Below are 17412 nucleotides of genomic sequence, written 5' to 3' on the forward strand. Positions count from 1 at the left end.
GTTAGATGAACAAAGTCTGCCTGTCTCAATGTAAATAGTTGTCGGAAGGCCCCAGATTTTGTTAGCGAACAAACCTATACAAACAGTATCATGAAGACTAACGAGCTATCAAAATAAGTCTGGGACAAAGTTTTGGAAAGTATTCATCAGGGTTTTGGTTATTTGGTTATAAAAGAACAGCCCATGGAGCGCCATTAAATCCATTATTTGACAACGGAAAGAATATGGTATCCAAGATTCTTAATTCTGGAGGAGCTGGAACGATCCAGAGCTCAGACTGGACAAGCTGTTCATAGGACAACCATAGTCCAGTCACTCCACAAAGATGAACTTTATGCCTTTAATATATATATATATATGAGACCGAAATTGAACTTGGCCTTGGCACAGATGCTACATTTAACCGAAACGCAACCCTCTTTTCACCACACTGACAACATCCTTTCCACAGTGAAGCATGGTGGTGGTATCATCATGTTCTGGCAATGCTTTTCATTAGCAGGGACTGGGAAACTGGTCATGGTCAGTGTCAAGGCAAGATACATGGAGTCAAATACAGGGCCACTCTTGAAAAAAAACCATGTTTCATTCTTCAAGAGACCTCAGACTGGGGCAGAAGTTTACCTTACAACAGGACAACAACCCATGATTGAATGAATGGACCCATGGTCCAGTCAGAGCCTAAACATCAATCTGACTGAGAATTTGTGACAAGATTTCAAAACTGCTGTTTACCAACAGTCTCTATTGAGAACATGAGCAAATTTGTCAAGAAAAAGGGGCAAAAATGTCAGCAGTATGAAGCTGATAGACACATATTACAGACACTTTATAGCTGTAATTGCAGTCAAAAGTGTTTCTTCTGCTTTCACCCAAGGAGGTTGGTACTTGGGCGACGTCTTTAAATAACTGTGAGGATTTCAACTCCTTCAAATGCTAGACATATTGTATAAAATCAAATGGAAAAATTCCAATTAAGTCCATTATCCTTCCAGACCACCATTTTCAAGTGGACCAGAGAATGTTTAACACAGGTTCAAAAACTTCACACTTGAACAAATGTCGAGAACTCTAAGTATAATAACCCAAGTGTCAACAAGTTTAGTGAGAAGCATAGTAGGAACAAAAATTCCCTGCACTTGGCACCAGTCAAGCTAAAACCCGGGTTTCAGCACCACATATTCCTTGCAGCGACTGCAACAGTATTAGTGTTAGTAGTTGCAAATGCTATTATGGCTATGAGGAACACAGTGCAGAAGACAGTTTATAATGCTTATAATGGGTACCGTTACAGGAAAGGAATGAATATGGGAGAGGAAAAGAGAGACAAGAGGAGTGAAGTGACGAGTACGGTGAGGGCAATATTGTAAGATTATAAGTGAGAGCAAAACTCACAGTGAGTGAACGCTGCTGACGGAAGAGCTGCGAGAGAGCACATCTCGATTTTGCTTTACAAAACTGCACATGCAAAACAAACAAAAACAATACACAATAAGACGAAAAAACGAAATAAAACTAAATAAATAAATAAAAAAGAACCCAATGAAAACAAAAAGTGGTCTGGAAGAGGGGCATCCCCTCAGGAATGTCCATCTCACTTGTTTGTTCACCTGTACATCTCAAGACACAACACACAGATTGGTAACACTCCAGTTAAAGGCTTTAACATTCAACGGCATCAAAATGTATTAAAAAAATACAATGTCAAATTGATAAACCACATTTTATTTAAAAAAAAAAAATAATAAAAAAATCGAAAATCCTGATCCTCTACCTGAGTGTCACCAACACATCAGACTTAAAGGTTATGAAAACATTACGACACCATTCGAGAAAGAAAAATAATTCAAAATTAGGGAAAAAAAACAAAAAAAAAAAAAAGGAAAAACAAGAAGTAAATAAATGCAACATTTTTCAAATAACCACAGTGCAAAGGTGATAAAAGTGAAATGGTTGCCTGTGGCTGATCAAATCAAACAAAATGGTTTAATAAATAATACTTTTTAAAAAAATGACACGACTCACATAAAGTAGTGTCACCTTGTACAGTGAGTTAAGACACAAAATCATTCATAGAAACAAAAAATTCGACCGATATAGTAATGCACAAGATGTTACGTTAAGAACTCAGATGAGACAACTGTGGAGTGTGTCCGAGGACAAACACATACATGGACGCATAATGGACACGAAGCTGTCCGGATGGACGTGAATCGAATGGCGGCAATGTACAAGAGAAGACACGTGGACTTACGCTGCGATGGAAATGTTAGCTGCTGACATCGGGCTGACCTCCTTCACCTCCATGGCCTTCTGCAGTGCGATGCTCTTTTTGGCTGCCTCCTCTTGCTCCTCCTCGTCCTAGTAAACACAGTATGGGCTGATCACACTTACACGTGGGTAAAAATCAAACAAATCTAAATAATTCAAGCTCACAGATCTATTTCGATTACAAATTCGAAACGATAACGGCGGGATTCAAAACGTGACGACGCCAGTACGATCGCTCCACCCACCTTCGTCAGCTCCTGAGCATTGGCAAGGTTATCGACAGCGATAGCCAAGAATACATTAAGAAGAGTGTCTGGTTCGACTCAGGTTAAAGACGTATCTACATCGACACTGCATTCGTTATTAAACCTGAAATGGATCTCATATCAGAAACAGCATTTGCTATGAAAGCAGTTTTGCTCGGGCGTAAGAGGATACAGTTTCCAAAGAGAGTAAGAATGATAAAGTAAACGGAGGAGAACATCCCAAATGGGACGCCGCCCTGAGAGACAATCCCATGATACATCACTGCATTCCAGTCTTCTCCTGTCAAAATCTACACACACACACACACACACACACACACACAGTGTACTGACAACACCCAAAAGCTGGATAGTGTAAATTATTACACTGAAGAATTTGAATACAAAAATAAACGAGTTTACAAAAGGAAGATGAAATGTTTGGTATATACCTGGAAGACGGTCATTATGGCTGCGGGGAAGTTGTCAAAATTTGTAGTGGGTGTTTCGTCATCAAAATTAAACCTGTCATGAGAAACAAAATGGCGGAAAGTCTTACAAAGAAAGAGGATTACTGGAAATTTCGAAAGTATTCACACAAAGTCTAATCATACTATGGTTTATGACTGAAGGGCTGTCCAGGAAATATTCGATATACCATGCGCATCAAGTGTTAATACATGACTCACAAATTAGAGATACATTCATACTACAGGGTGTCCCAAAACTCTCTACAGCGGACGTCCACGAAGATCCGCCAAGGAAGGCGCGACCTACGTGGTGCTGGCGTACATAGTCCCATGTCTATGGAGATTTTAGGGCACACACTGTATATTTGGATTTTAATGATTGCAGTCTATCTGATCACTGTCAGTATGTATATAACATTGCCTATACAGGGCTAGACAGTCTGGTGTACAAGTGTAGCACTGTTTTTATTCCATTAGCCAGAGCCTGGGCCATAACAAGCAAAAGGTTTGTCTGAAAAAAACAATTGATGCAGGGTTTTTTTTGGACACCCTTGCACAGAAAATTGTACTGTCAAAAAATATATTGTCAATGACAAATGCACTGGAGACTGGAAATCCAGTGCCACTGTTTATTCCCTATTACTTATAACTAAATTGGGTATTACCGAACCTATTCGACCATGTCCTGCTTGCGTCAATTCCCCAAAACAAAAGCTACAAATAGTCTATAACTAATAATGTTTAAAAAAAAAAAAATGAAAAAAAAACTACAACAAATTCCATGGCCAGTCACTACAAAGCTCGTCTCATAGAAGTGGGTTATTTCAGTTTTTTTCCCCCTGGTTCATATCTCAAAGCTCACAGAAGTAACTGCCAAATCAGACTGCGGTGTGAAAACAAAAGCACACTTTGCTTACAGCTTTACAGAAGTGCTTTTCTAAAGTGAAAACGAAACCTGCACTTGATTCAAGGTAACTAATGCAGTTACTGAGTGCACTTCATTTCAAATCAAACCACCAACGTTCTAAAGAATGAGTCATTTCATTGTCACTATTTGGCCAGCGAAATAATAACTGAGCAAAATAAAAGGAAATATAGAAATATAGTATATTTGTTATCACTTTTAATGTTCAGGTAAACAAACAAACAAAAAAAAAAAACGTCTCGTGGATAAGAGCTAGGATTTACTCCATTAACCTATCCTTCAGATTTCAGAGGCGTTACGTGGACCTTCGCTTAATAACTTAGCAAATACAGGGAAGACAAGATGACGGACAACGCTTTCCACACACTCCGAAGCAGTTCAATATCTCTAACACTAGTGGCTGCTGTGTTATGAGTGAAACACATTTTCGTTTCCTCTTAGAGATTGACTCAGAATAGCTGCACCAATGCCAATTCTCTAGATTTCAGACTGAGCTAGATTCTACTAAATCAATTTCTGCCCACACTTATTCCATCTCATTAGCCGTGTATGTTTACACACCGGTTCTCATTAGAGCTATTCCAAAACCTCAGCTATATTCATCTTTTGGTGCATGGTGTAAATTCAATATTTAAACGGATCTTAATAATGTACCGTCCATGATGATGATAGGATAGTGATAATGTATATAGTCAGTGTATCAGGAAATCTCTCTTTCTTTCCTGTCTTCCACGTTCGTGTCTTCGTGAGGTAAGAAATATTTAAACACGTGTCTTGAGTCAGAGTGCATCACATGTTACGGTGGTTCGGTATGGTAGAACACCAATTCCGACTCTATTAGACAGAGAATAGAAAAGAATGTTATATACAGTATCTAGCTAGTCTACCTAATGACGCACTCATTATGAAAAAAGACTGACACATCGTATAATCGGTCCAAGTCCTGGGGCAAGGGAATCAAAATCCCTGCTGATATGGTATTTCTTCCCACTTACAAATGTTGCTCAGGGTTGGAGGCAGGATTACAGTGGAGAAGCACAGAGAAATAACTAGAGGAGATGTATGTATATGTATATGTATATATATTTATATGTAAATGTTTTAAGCAACATAGAACATAGCACATTTTGGATCTGACCACCCAATTTGTGAATGAGCAAGAATATTGGAACCTGTGACTGACAGGTGTTTTTTGTTACCCAGGTGTGTCCTGTTAGATTGATGGTTTAAACAATATATAGCTCTGAACATATACTCCTGGTTTTAGCCTTCAGTTTTACCTGTGAAGACGGCATTTGTTGTTAAAAAGGATAAGCCAACATGAAGATTAGAGAGCTGTCTATGGGAGAAAAGGAAGCCATTTTGCAATATGGCATTGCAAAAACATTGGGTATAGTCAATACAACAATTTTTGAATGTCTTGAAAAAGAAAGAAACCACTGGTGTACTGAGCAACAGACACCAAATGGGTCGGCCAAGGAAAACAACAGCTGACGACAGAAACACTGTGAGAGCTGTGAAGAAAACCCCCACAAAAACAATCAGTGATATCACCAACAACCTGGCAGGGGTGAAGGTATGACAATCCACCATTGGAAGAAGACTTTGAGAAGAGTAGTAAGCAGTAAGAAGTAAGAATCAGTAAAGCTAGATTGGAATTCGCAAAGAAATACAGAGATGCGCCACAAAAGTTCTGGAACCAAGAAGAACCTCTACCAAAGTGATGGAAAGGCCAAAGTGAGGAGAAAGAAAAGATCTACTCATGATCCAAAACATAAAAGCTCATCTGTGAAAAATGGTGGAGGTAGTGTCATGGCTTGGGCATGCATGGCTGTTTCTGGAATAAGGTCACTAATCTTTATTGATGATATAACTCATAATGGTAGCAGCAGAATAAATTCAGAAGTTTACAGGAAGATTCTGCCTGCAAATTTACAGAGAAATGCATCCAGATTAATCGGGAGGAACTTCATCATGCAGCAAGACAATGATCCAAATCACACCGCCTACTCAACAAAGGATTTTATCAGGGGGGAAATGAGAGAAGGTTTTAGACTGGCTAAGTCAATCACCAGACCCTAACCCAATTGAACAGCATTTCACCTCTTGAAGAAGAGACTGAAGGGTAAAAAAGTTTGACTTGAAGGGTTTTTGCGGTAAAAGCCTGGAAAAGCATCACAAAAGCAGAAACCAACAATTTGGTGATGTCACTGAGTCACAGGCTTGATCCAGTTATTGCAAGCAAAGAATACGCAACAAAAATATTAAGTGTTATTTACTTTAATTTACCTCAAGTCTTATCTGTTCCTATACTTTTGCTCACCCCAAAATTGGGTGGTCTGATACAAAAGGTTCTATGTTTTAGAACCTGTGAAGCTGTGCATCCTGTATTGCAGGCTTCAAAGGAGATTTTCATGCAGGCTGCGCTGTTCGTGGAAAACATTTGGAGTTAAAGGAACGAAAAGCACAATATTGCAGTGAGATATGATTATTTGATTTGATAAAATATTGAATTCCACCAATATATATATATATATATATATATATATATATGTGTGTGTATATATATATATATATATATATATATATATATATATATAGACACATTGGCAAACATTTCATTGCTGCATTGCAATGAAATTTTAGGGGAAGTTGGGTTTCCTGTGTAGTCTTAAAGCATTCGCCTGTGTTCCAAACATTCATAATTGTGAACATTTAGTGACCGAATGTTCTCTGCAGCATTTCTGTTCAATAATTCAGCCATCAAAGCTCTATTTTGGCAACCCGCCAACACAACTGGTACATAGAGCAGAAGACATTCACCCAGACCATTACACAAATGACAGTGGACAATTAAACGCGTGTTGCTACTGGCCGTTTGCCGTCATTGATAAGACAGCCCTGCCGAACAGATGGTGGCTTTGCTTGACATTGTCACTCTCATATCAGACACAGCAAATACACTTTAGCTCTAGGATAGGGCAGAGCGCAGTGGATAAACTATCATTAAAGCGTTAAAGCTACGAAAACAGTACACTTTCTCGGAATGTGAAATAAGCTAGGCTGGGTTTGAAAGAGTTTTGTTCCAGAGTGCTGCAGAGAAGACTTGAGTCTTACAGAAAAGCTCATTAAGGAAGTTATGGTTCTCAGTGGGTAGAACAAGACAAATCATAAAGCTATTTAGGAAATGTTTGGGCTCGTATATTTTTGGATTGTATTCTGTATCACTTGTAAATAACTAAGAGATAAAAACTAAAAAAAATTATTATTATTTTTTTTTTTTTTACAAAGTGTCCACTCACTGTCCTCCAAAGATCTGCATGCCCAGCAAGGCAAAAACCACAATGAAGAGGAAGAGGAGGAACAGCAAGCTGATGATGGATTTCATTGAGTTGAGCAGAGACACCACCAGATTCCTCAAAGAGTTCCAATACCTATGGAGAAATGCAGTTCTTATAGTGTATCAAGAACAATCGACTGTAACCACATAACCACAGAATATTAATTTCCCATTATACCACAGCAGAAGGTGAGTCTATAATGCAAATGACGGGTTTATATTAATTCATTATCATATGTATAGTAAAAAACACTTTCACACGAACTTGTATGGCGGTCACAAGTGTAATAGTAAACATTTTATTTTTAATCAAAATGAATACTCATTGTTATGGTGAAATTTACTGTAGCATTTATGGAAGGAGTCTCCAGTGTCAGCGCTGGATTTTTGTTCCTATCGTTAACTTTAGGGGAAAGTGAAGGAATGGCTGTTTATTGCTGCTATAACATAAGTAACAAGAAACGAACTTGTTTTGTTGACATTCCACAACATTAAATGTAACCATAAATGGATAAAATATAAAAAATATAGTTGCTGTAGTATAAGAGGAATAAAACACCACCCAGTTGTTTATTATTTTCCTATAACAGCACACCCCATTGTGTTTAATTGAAAAAAAAAAAAATTCAGGTTAATCAACCCTGACAAAGACTTACAAATGAGTTAAACTACCCCTGAACCTTAAAGCACTAACCTATGTAAATTACAGGTAAATCCTTTAATATCGCCTCATCATTGCCATCATTATAAATGTCACTATCTATGATTATACATAAATATGGAAGTTGGATACACTCCATGTCATCCTGTCATTCCATCTAGCTAGCTAAACGCTAGTAAACTGACTTGCATAAATGTAATAGCAATCAAAATATTTTCTTTATCACTAACATTAAGTGTGAGAGTTATTTAGTAGGTCAACATACTTGGTCACTTTAAATATTCGGAGCAAGCGCAGAGCCCTCAAGACGCTAATACCGAAAGAGGCTCCTGGTTGGATGACTGCCCACACCACCTCAAATATACTCCCTATGATGACCTACGCAGAGCAGAGGATACAGAAATAATGAGCTACACATATACAGTAACAGATGCTAAATACTGAAGCACAATTTGACAGTGAATAGCCACAGTATGTGAAAGTCCCTCCTGCAGTGTGAAATGGCTCCAAGTATCACAGTGGCTGCTTATGGCTGAGTAAATGAAGATGTTATGCTTCTATGATTCATCCAGCTGTGACTCACCCCAAAGTCAAAGCAGTTGAATGAGGAGTGAAAGTAGTTCCGGGGCCCCAAGCCGTACATCTTCAGAGTCATCTCAGATAGAAACAGTCCCAGGAACACAAACTCGGTCAGGTCTAACACACACACAACACGGTAACATAACATTACGTTAGCACAACGTATCCTTATGTTGTAGAATATGAAATATATTGCATAGTTATATATAGTTTAAATGAAACTGTGGATTGCTTTAAATGAAGGTGTTGATTCATTTTCAATCAAGCACGGCTCTAAAAGAATACGTTACTGTTTCTATAGTAAGAGCTAATTCACAAGGACTTGTACGGAGGGCGCTCATACGAGTAATAATAATGTGAAGTTTTCTGTGAGGAGAAGTTTATTTAGCGTTTTTGGAAGGAGTCTCCAGTGTCAGCACTTTGAGGTGACAGTCAGGAGGTAAATCTGGTAAAGAGGTGAAGTTTTCCACCATGGGAAAGCCTTCCACATGGATGATTTAGAGTTTTGCGGTTTCTCTGCTATAAGCTACATGTTTATTCGGGGTGGGGTTTTTTTTTTGTATTATTGACTTCACAAGAGAGGAAAAAAAAGAGAAGGTGTTGAGGAACTAACATTTTAAGATGTTCGAGGAACTCGTTTGATTTGTGGACATTCCACAACATTATACGTTACTATAAATGGATAAAAGGTACGACTTGTTTTAATTGCTGGCATATTGCTGTGGTATGATGTGGTGTTACTGGAAAATAATCAACTTCTGGCTGGGAACTGTAACTCCAGTTTGTGTCATGCCTCATCACGCCACCACACTGTTGATTATTTTCACATAACATCATGACCCTGGTGTGTTTTATTCCCTATGTAATGCATAACATTAGTTCAGAAGTTGTACATCTGAAATGCATGCTTCATTGTGTTTTTTTTTTGGATGATGAACCATATAAGGATGAAATACAAGGTTCAGCTCTATGGGAATATGAATAAGCTGCAGTACGTACACAGTGCTTGGGTGAGCCCCTCAGGCTGATCGTAGTGAACGATGGCCACGCACAGCGTGTTCAAGCCCACTATACACAACACAATCCAGTAGAAGCTTTGGGCTTTCACCATGCGGCGAATGAAGAAGCGCACTCGTTTCTCTTTGCGACGGAAGTACGACGAGCTGTCGTTCTTGCTGCTTTTCACGCTGGCTCGGGCAAAGGGAGAACCAGGGGGCGCTGTTGAGAGACAGTGGAGAACACTGCAAAGTTACACCTGCAGCAGGTTTTCTAATAGTTTGCTTCAGATAACGAATTTCCAGATTTCAGTCCTGAGTTAGGAGTTTTTGATTCCTGACTCTGTGTGGATATTCTATTCATCCTGTGCATATGTGGGTTTCCTCCCACCTCCCAAAACATGGCGGTAGATACATTGGCTATGGTAAATTGGTGAACCTGGCTGTAAAACAGTTACTGAAGATTCAGGAATGATGAATGAATAAATGAATAATAATATTTATTTATATTAATAGATCCAAATACTTAAAGTGCTTTATTAAATATAATACTGAAAGACTAAATATTAAATAACACTAGACCATGTTATTGAATGAATCTCTCTCTCTCTCTCTTACTCTTTATTATATATATATATGTATATATATATACCAAATGTTATGTGGAAAATTTTAGGGCCAACATATGAAAAATACAGCATATACCGTACCCTCCTAAAATATCGAAATCTTATGCAATAGGTTAATGTCAAAATGACGTATCCAAGGCCAGGAGTCGTAATATTTCAGCACAGCAAACCGGGCACTTGAACAGTACTGTAGCAGCGCTAATAAACAAGAAATTAACCGAAGTTCAGCAACTCTAGTTTTCCAAACATGAACCAGCTCGGCTTCCTTTGTTGTGGTTTATCCAATCACATGCGTTTATGTTAATGATTTAGCTAGCTAAATAGGCTAGGTACAGGACTAGAGACATTAGCTCAGAAAGCGGAACGTTTTCACAGACTTTCACAGATTTGACATATTTTTTTGTTTGATGAGCAAACTCACAACACGACCTGTTTAAAAATGACAAAACTGCGGTAAAAGTTGTAAAGTATAAAGCTTATCAGAAAAAAAAAAACACTTTAAATGATCTTTATCTATGCCCATAAAATAATTGGTTAGGCATTAAAAAGATAACCGTTTCGGTTTCATTCGTGTGCCTTTTTCACAAGAAATTTTTATGCAACTGGACCTTTTACATTTTTTTGTTGAATACCTCTAGACTAATGAATTCAAATCAGTATTTCACAACCCATTTCACATTTTGTAGGGAATTGGGAGTAAGTAGTCTGTTTCTCAGCCTATTTCATGCTACGTTCTGCAACTGGAATTCATTTTCTTATGAAATGATTATGTATCCCGGTGGAGAGGAACAGCGTTACTGATTCAGCTTTTCCTATTAGCTATTCATACAGAGGGTGGTTATTTTCCAGGGAATAGCAAATAACCAGTGTGATGCCAATCATCTCAGAGTCTGAGAAGAAATAGCAAGGCGAAGGCCTCAGATGGCCCTTCGAAAAGGCCCACCAGTGACCTAGCACAAAAGTAAACTAAATTAAAGAACAGAGGTGGGAGTAATTACATCAGACTCTTAAGTCTGACATAGAGCCCTTGATAGAGTGCCCTGGGCTGAAGTGAGTGGTTTAAAATTGAAGCGTTATATCACAGCAGGACTAATACACAGTAAATCCCACTCATGGCTCCACTTGACACAGCTAATAGGCATATAGTATCCCTAATCAAAGACCCCTGACTGACATTGCACTGGAGACCAAACAAACAAAATGGGAATTATTTTTAATAGACTTCGTATCACAGTGAATTTTAGTGACAGGTTGACTGTCACTTATTTAATGGCAATGTATAACCACCAAAATGACTCTTTGTAAAATCTGTAGTAGTTTATTTGATATGATTTACAGTTATGATATGAAAACTGCTGCAAAAGCTGCAAAAACCTAGCACTGACCTAACTGTAAGACGATAAATGATATAGTCTTAGCAATCGAAGCAGTCTGCACCTTATACGTGAAGCAGCGATCCATCGTTAATCTCTGAGCGGACATGAAAAGAAGTCTACATGGTTAGGGACGAGGTGGATCTGGAACCTTTCCCAGGAAAAATACATGCGAGGGTGGAATACACCCTGGATGGGTTGCCAGTCCATAACAGGGCATCGTGCATACACACACACACACACACATTTGCATCTAAGGGCAATTTAGTTTGTCCGATGCACCTACTGGCGTGTTTTTTGGAGGTGGGAGGAAACCAGAGAACTTGGAGGAAACCACGGGTGGAGCATGCAAAATTCTACACAGGCGGTAACCCGAGGTCAGCATCGAACCGGAGGAACCTGGAGCTGTAATCTGCAACACTACCTACCGTTCCATTAGAATACAAGTGACAAAAAAATACAGCATCTCCAATATTTCACAACCTCCGTTATATTTGATATGGTTGCTATGGTGATGTGAATGATGGTCTAGCAAACATGCTATCACTTTTTTTTTTTTGATACCTATCCAAGAAAGAGCCATTTAGATAACGAATCCAGTAATCTGAATATGATATAGTGTGCACTAGTGCTCCATATTATTATTTATGGCAGTGAGATAACTCCAAGCCTTACCAACTGAGGAAATGTCTGTGAAGTGTTCCTCACCCTCCTCGGCACCGATGAGGTCATTCTTCCCCTTCTTGACCTTGGCTCTTTTCAGCACTACACACACAGCAATGGACAGGCAAGATGTAAGAGAAAGAAAACTTTTGAGCTGAGTCTATTAAGATTTGAGTGCTTGTACACATGTGGGAACATCTGTGTTAGTGTCAGTGTATATCTTACATCCATGTAAACCTTTAATTAAAAAAATTTGAAATGAAATTGGGGGAGGGGAGTGGTTGGTAAATTGCAAAGGTTGAAAGTATCATATAGTCAAAAATAACAAAATGTATGAGATAACACTGTATAGTTAATTTACAAAAAAAAACAAAACCCTTCTTATTTAGGCCACGCCCACTTAATACAGATACTGGTACAAATATTTTGAGCACTAAACAGATACAGGTACTGATACAGATAGTGTCATTGCATTATACCTTTACAACAGAGATAGATGTGTGCATGCTGTAAGCCATATTTCACTGTGAGTCATCAGTCATTATCACTCAGTAGATCATAAGGAACACGCACGCATGACTAAGCACTAATCCCATGGCTATGATTTTACCTTCTTCCTATCTCCCTCTCAGTTCCCTCTTCTTCACTCTCTCGTCTCCAATTAGTTCTTATTTCATTCTTTGTATAATGCACATCAATCATATTTTCCATTACTGCATGCAAAATGGACGCTGAGGCACTAATCCTGTATAGTACATTAGGGTTTTGTATTTGCTTGTGTGGCTTGGGGGCGGGGCAAAGATAAAACCCTGATATCTTTACATTTCTAATCAATGCACTCTTTTATTTGAGGCCTGTAACCACCATATTGTAGAAGCATCCTTAAACTGCACTCCCCTGGGGTGTGTGTGTGTGCGCGCATGTGTGTGTGTGTGTGATGCTAATCCAATTAACCCTGTTGTCTTAATCCCTGTAATTACTTCTGGCATCCACAGCAAGCGTAATTGATAGAGATTATGGGCTTTGATAAGGCAGAACTACTGAGAGCAGAAAGTTAAGCATGTCGGTGGATGTGATGGCGAGAGAGAGAGAGAGAGAGAGAGAGAGAGAGAGAGAGAGAGAGAGAGAGAGAAAGAGAAACCAAGCCACAGTGAATGGAGAGAAAATGAGGTTTGCGAGGCATACAGAGTGAAAAAATAAAAAAAGCAATGGATGTCATCTTTACAATAGTGAAAAAGGCTATCTGGCAGGATAGGAGGCTGAGGGAGTATTTTAAGAGCTAACATTTTGCAGAGGACAATATGAAATAGAATGCTGACTCGACTAAATAGACAGAAGTGAGCGTGATTCACTTTTCACTTTAAAAAAATTGAACTTGAAGAGATCAACACGCGTTAGCCACACTCTAAGCCCCATTTTTATTTGATTCCGTTTGTATCAAACATCCAAGTTACACAAACACAGACCAAAATCTCATTTATGAATGAAGGTTCCTCAGTATATTAGTCTAGTTTATGATAGACTACTATGGTACACAAAACACCAGTGCCCGTCAATTCACCCTCCTTTTACCTGGGTTGTTCTGTTTCCTCTTGTACCACGCTCCATCCAGTGGAGATTTCTCTTCTGCGTTCTGATCTTCCTCAGCCAGCAGCACCTCCTCTGGAAAAGGCATTTTGTTGAGTGTATTAACAGCCCAAAACATCAATTTCAGCATGACATCACATTGTCAGACAGTGGCAAATAGTTGCATGCAATTGGGAAACAGCACTAATTTTCAATAAAATCACCATTTTGGATACCCAGAACCAAATTTCCCCAGATTTTATGTGTCTGGTTAATGTAAATATATAGATATGATTTAATAAAGAGAATTAGAGAATTGAGTAGTAATATTAGTCACATACCTGCCTTACAGATCCACTCCAGGTAGCCAGTCAACTCTCTCTCAATTTGTTGTTGCCTGCGTAGCTTCAGAAACTCCTGTCTCTTCTCTACACGCTCTCTTTCTTTGGCAAACTCTCTGAGAAGACACACACACACACACACACAAACAAACCCACACATTGAAGCTGATGGAAACCCATCAAACAGTATATATCAAGTGTGAGGTACTATCCTTGCAAAGAAATGTGAGAGCAGAAGTCATGTGCTGGAAAATGATAACTGTGAAGGTGAACCTCAGATCAAGCATTTGCTGGAGAAGATAAAGGAGACGGTGTTTAGAAACAGAAGGGAGCACTTCGTTCCAAAAGAGAGGAAGAGATTGAAATCCCTATGTCGCGTACTGGAGAGTCTTGACATTGCCTATATTCCCAATTGTTGTAAGGGCCATCTCAGATATTTGTATCAGAACGACAAATGACATTTTGCATCAAAACGACAAATCTGTTGTCTGGTCACTTTAATTTGTGTTACGATTTCTCACCTCCCCTCGACAAGGTTGAGTGGCTTCACCTTACCGGTTAATTCACCGATATCTAATGACCTTTATCTACTAGTCTTTGCAAAGTCCTGCCTTACAGTAGTTACACTAGGTTCTTATTGCAGACAATTACACTGTTGTCGCAAACTCATTGCCAATAAGCTGCTTGGGAACTTTGGCCCTGTTTTGGAATGGTATAATATTTATACATTGTATCCTATGCTTTAGGACCTTAGGACACTGTAGCCAATGCTCGCTAATCTCTTACTAAACACGTACAAAAGAATCTGCAGAGAGAGGTAAAGAAAGAAAGGAAGGCAGAGAAAAAGAGAAAGAGAGTTGAAATCTGTCTTACCCCGATAAGACGCCGAGAACCAGGTTGAGCATGAAGAAGGAGCCGATGATGATGAGGGGGATGAAGTACATCCAGTTCCACGCGTTGCCCAAGGCGTCATTGGTCTACACACAGAAGAGAAATTTTGCACCACCAATCTCTGACCTTCTTGATTTCGAATCTACAGTACAAGCACACCTTTTTAAATAAATGACATACAAGCATCATTTGACAGATTGAATTCTGTCCCCGAATTAAACCCCCCTTCAGTTGAAAAAGGCTGCAACAATGCCAAATGCCAAAAGTTGTTCAAAAGCACAGAGGTCCTTATGTCAGTCTTTGAAAGAAAATCTCATTTTCAGCAATGCTGCATGCATGAAACCCAGTTAAGACTAATTGTATCATTCACCCATGGAGCAAGAGTGTAATGCAAAATAAATTAAGTCATTACAACCCCTCTCCCACATGCAGTCATCACAGAAATGTGGCACCAAGAGCTTAAATGCTAGTGCTGCTGTCAGGCTCCCATGAAAACAACTGCGTAATGTAATAAAATCTGAATCATTAGGATAGCTTTAACCCCAGGCACATACCACATAACCAGTGCTGAGTCATGTTGGGAGGAGATGAAGTTTTAGGAAAAGACCAAAACATTTGCGAGTTTTCATTCAATTTTCAGACAAAGATATTAATTGAAGGTCTAACATGTAATTGAGTAAGAGTTGGAAACAAATGGAGGTATAATTTGACATGCTTTAACAATTTATAGCCTGGCATATGCTAGTACAACAGCTCCTTGCGCTAACTTCTATTGTGTTGAATGATGTAAATCAAATCTGGGCTTTACGGAAGCGTGACGTGCCATATAAAATTCGGAGACTTGGCAAGCATATGTAAAAAGGTTCTAGTCTGATGACACCAAATTTGACATTTTTGGCCTTGGTACAAATGTCTAACATTGCCAGAAACCCAAGACTGCTCATCATCTTAGGAACACCATCCCTATGGTGAAGCATGGTGGTGGTAGTATCATCTTGAGAGTCACCCTTGGCTTCTTGGTTGCTTCTCTGACTTTTGGGGGATGGCATACTCTAGGGCAAATCAAGCTTTTGTCATATTATTTATATATATATATATATATATATTTGGTAATGGATTAATGGTGCTCTGAAGGATGTTCAAAGTTTGCTATAATTTATTTTTACAACCAAACCCTGATTGATACTTTTCCAGAACTTTGTCCGAAACTTGTTTTGATAGTTTCTTGGTGTTTCTTAACGATGCTGTTTTGTTGTTTATTTTTTAAGGTTGATCTCTATCGGACTCTGGGACTTCCAGGAACATGTGGGGCGGGGGGTTGAATGCTTCTTCAAGGCACATATGGGCACCCTGTATACCTTCATTTGTTTGCACATCCACAATGAGTAAAGACTAGATCTCTCACTGTAATCTCTAACAAGGTTACCACTTTACAGAGAGATCACTTTAAAGAGATCATGGTTCACTCCTCCATGGAGAACATTTAACATCCTATCTTCTTCAATTCAAACCTAAGTTTTTAATAATCTGGAAATCTGCAGACTGGTATAGTCTTTGCATAACAATGATTTATTTGTTGATTTGGATTTAAGTTTGTGTTCGTTTTCTTGAAAGATCCATCTCTGGCCCTCTATTAAGCTCTGAGCTCAGAGACTGAGAGCAATTATTTAAAAAATAAATCCCTTTACAATTTCATTTTTACTTATGAGCTAGAAAGGCAAACTGTAATGTTAATGCTGACAACATTCTAGCAATGATCAAAGTAATGATAAAAGGACAACAAACAAACCGGTAACTGTGATGCTAAGCTACAACAGATTTCGCAATTTCAACAAAATTCAACAAAGGAGAGTTAAAGCACTACAGAGTTTAAATTCATTTGGTATTTGAAGTGGTTAAAAACAAGGGAAAACATCTCTCGGAAAAAGATTCAAGAGCAGATGAACTACCTTGGGGTGATAAAACTGCATAGAAACTATATGCTACTTTATAACACATCATATTATTATACTGTCTCTACAATTTTCTTGTGGAAGTCCTCTCGCCCACTGGCTGCCTATCTGTTCCTTTTCTTCAAAAACTGTCCCTGCTAGAGGATGTGGAGGAGGGAGAGGTGGGCGGGTGAAAACTCTTCAAACTTGCATCATCGAGCAGGTGAGGAGTCAGCTATTTGGGAAGGAAAATAAAGTTTTGGGCCCTGTTAAAAAAAGAAGGGAACAGATGTGTCCTTTATTGGCAAGGGACCACTTTTTTCTTTTTTCCCCCCACAATCCTATCGTGTGTTACAGTATCTCTGCAGTTTTGTTTTGTTTTTTTCCCTGAGCTCACCCTTTTTGATTTGAGCCTGCGCTCAGATACAGAACCTCTTTTAAAAACAAAGCGTAAGAATAGCAATAAGGTCCGGTTGGGACGAGTGTGAAGATGGACCTATATGAAAAGTCCCTCTATAGTGGCCTGATTGTT

At 38.8% G+C, this 17412-nt stretch overlaps 1 protein-coding gene across 1 annotated transcript in view; it reads right to left on the reverse strand.

The window, feature by feature from the left end:
• The window catches only part of cacna1bb (calcium channel, voltage-dependent, N type, alpha 1B subunit, b), a 129626-nt gene that overhangs the window by 47285 nt on the left and 64929 nt on the right, over positions 1-17412 (reverse strand). Inside the window, exons 6-18 of the mRNA XM_053649045.1 lie at positions 14932-15035; positions 14059-14174; positions 13724-13813; positions 12197-12253; positions 9491-9709; positions 8496-8608; positions 8178-8290; positions 7214-7345; positions 2969-3041; positions 2710-2827; positions 2517-2584; positions 2255-2361; positions 1396-1458 (exon numbers count right to left, since the gene is read on the reverse strand). Coding sequence (XP_053505020.1) covers positions 1396-1458; positions 2255-2361; positions 2517-2584; positions 2710-2827; positions 2969-3041; positions 7214-7345; positions 8178-8290; positions 8496-8608; positions 9491-9709; positions 12197-12253; positions 13724-13813; positions 14059-14174; positions 14932-15035 — 1373 coding nt within the window. The remainder of the gene's footprint in view (positions 1-1395; positions 1459-2254; positions 2362-2516; positions 2585-2709; positions 2828-2968; positions 3042-7213; positions 7346-8177; positions 8291-8495; positions 8609-9490; positions 9710-12196; positions 12254-13723; positions 13814-14058; positions 14175-14931; positions 15036-17412) is intronic.

The sequence above is a fragment of the Ictalurus furcatus genome, chromosome 18, assembly GCF_023375685.1.
Source record: "Ictalurus furcatus strain D&B chromosome 18, Billie_1.0, whole genome shotgun sequence".
Taxonomy (NCBI): Eukaryota; Metazoa; Chordata; class Actinopteri; order Siluriformes; family Ictaluridae; genus Ictalurus; species Ictalurus furcatus.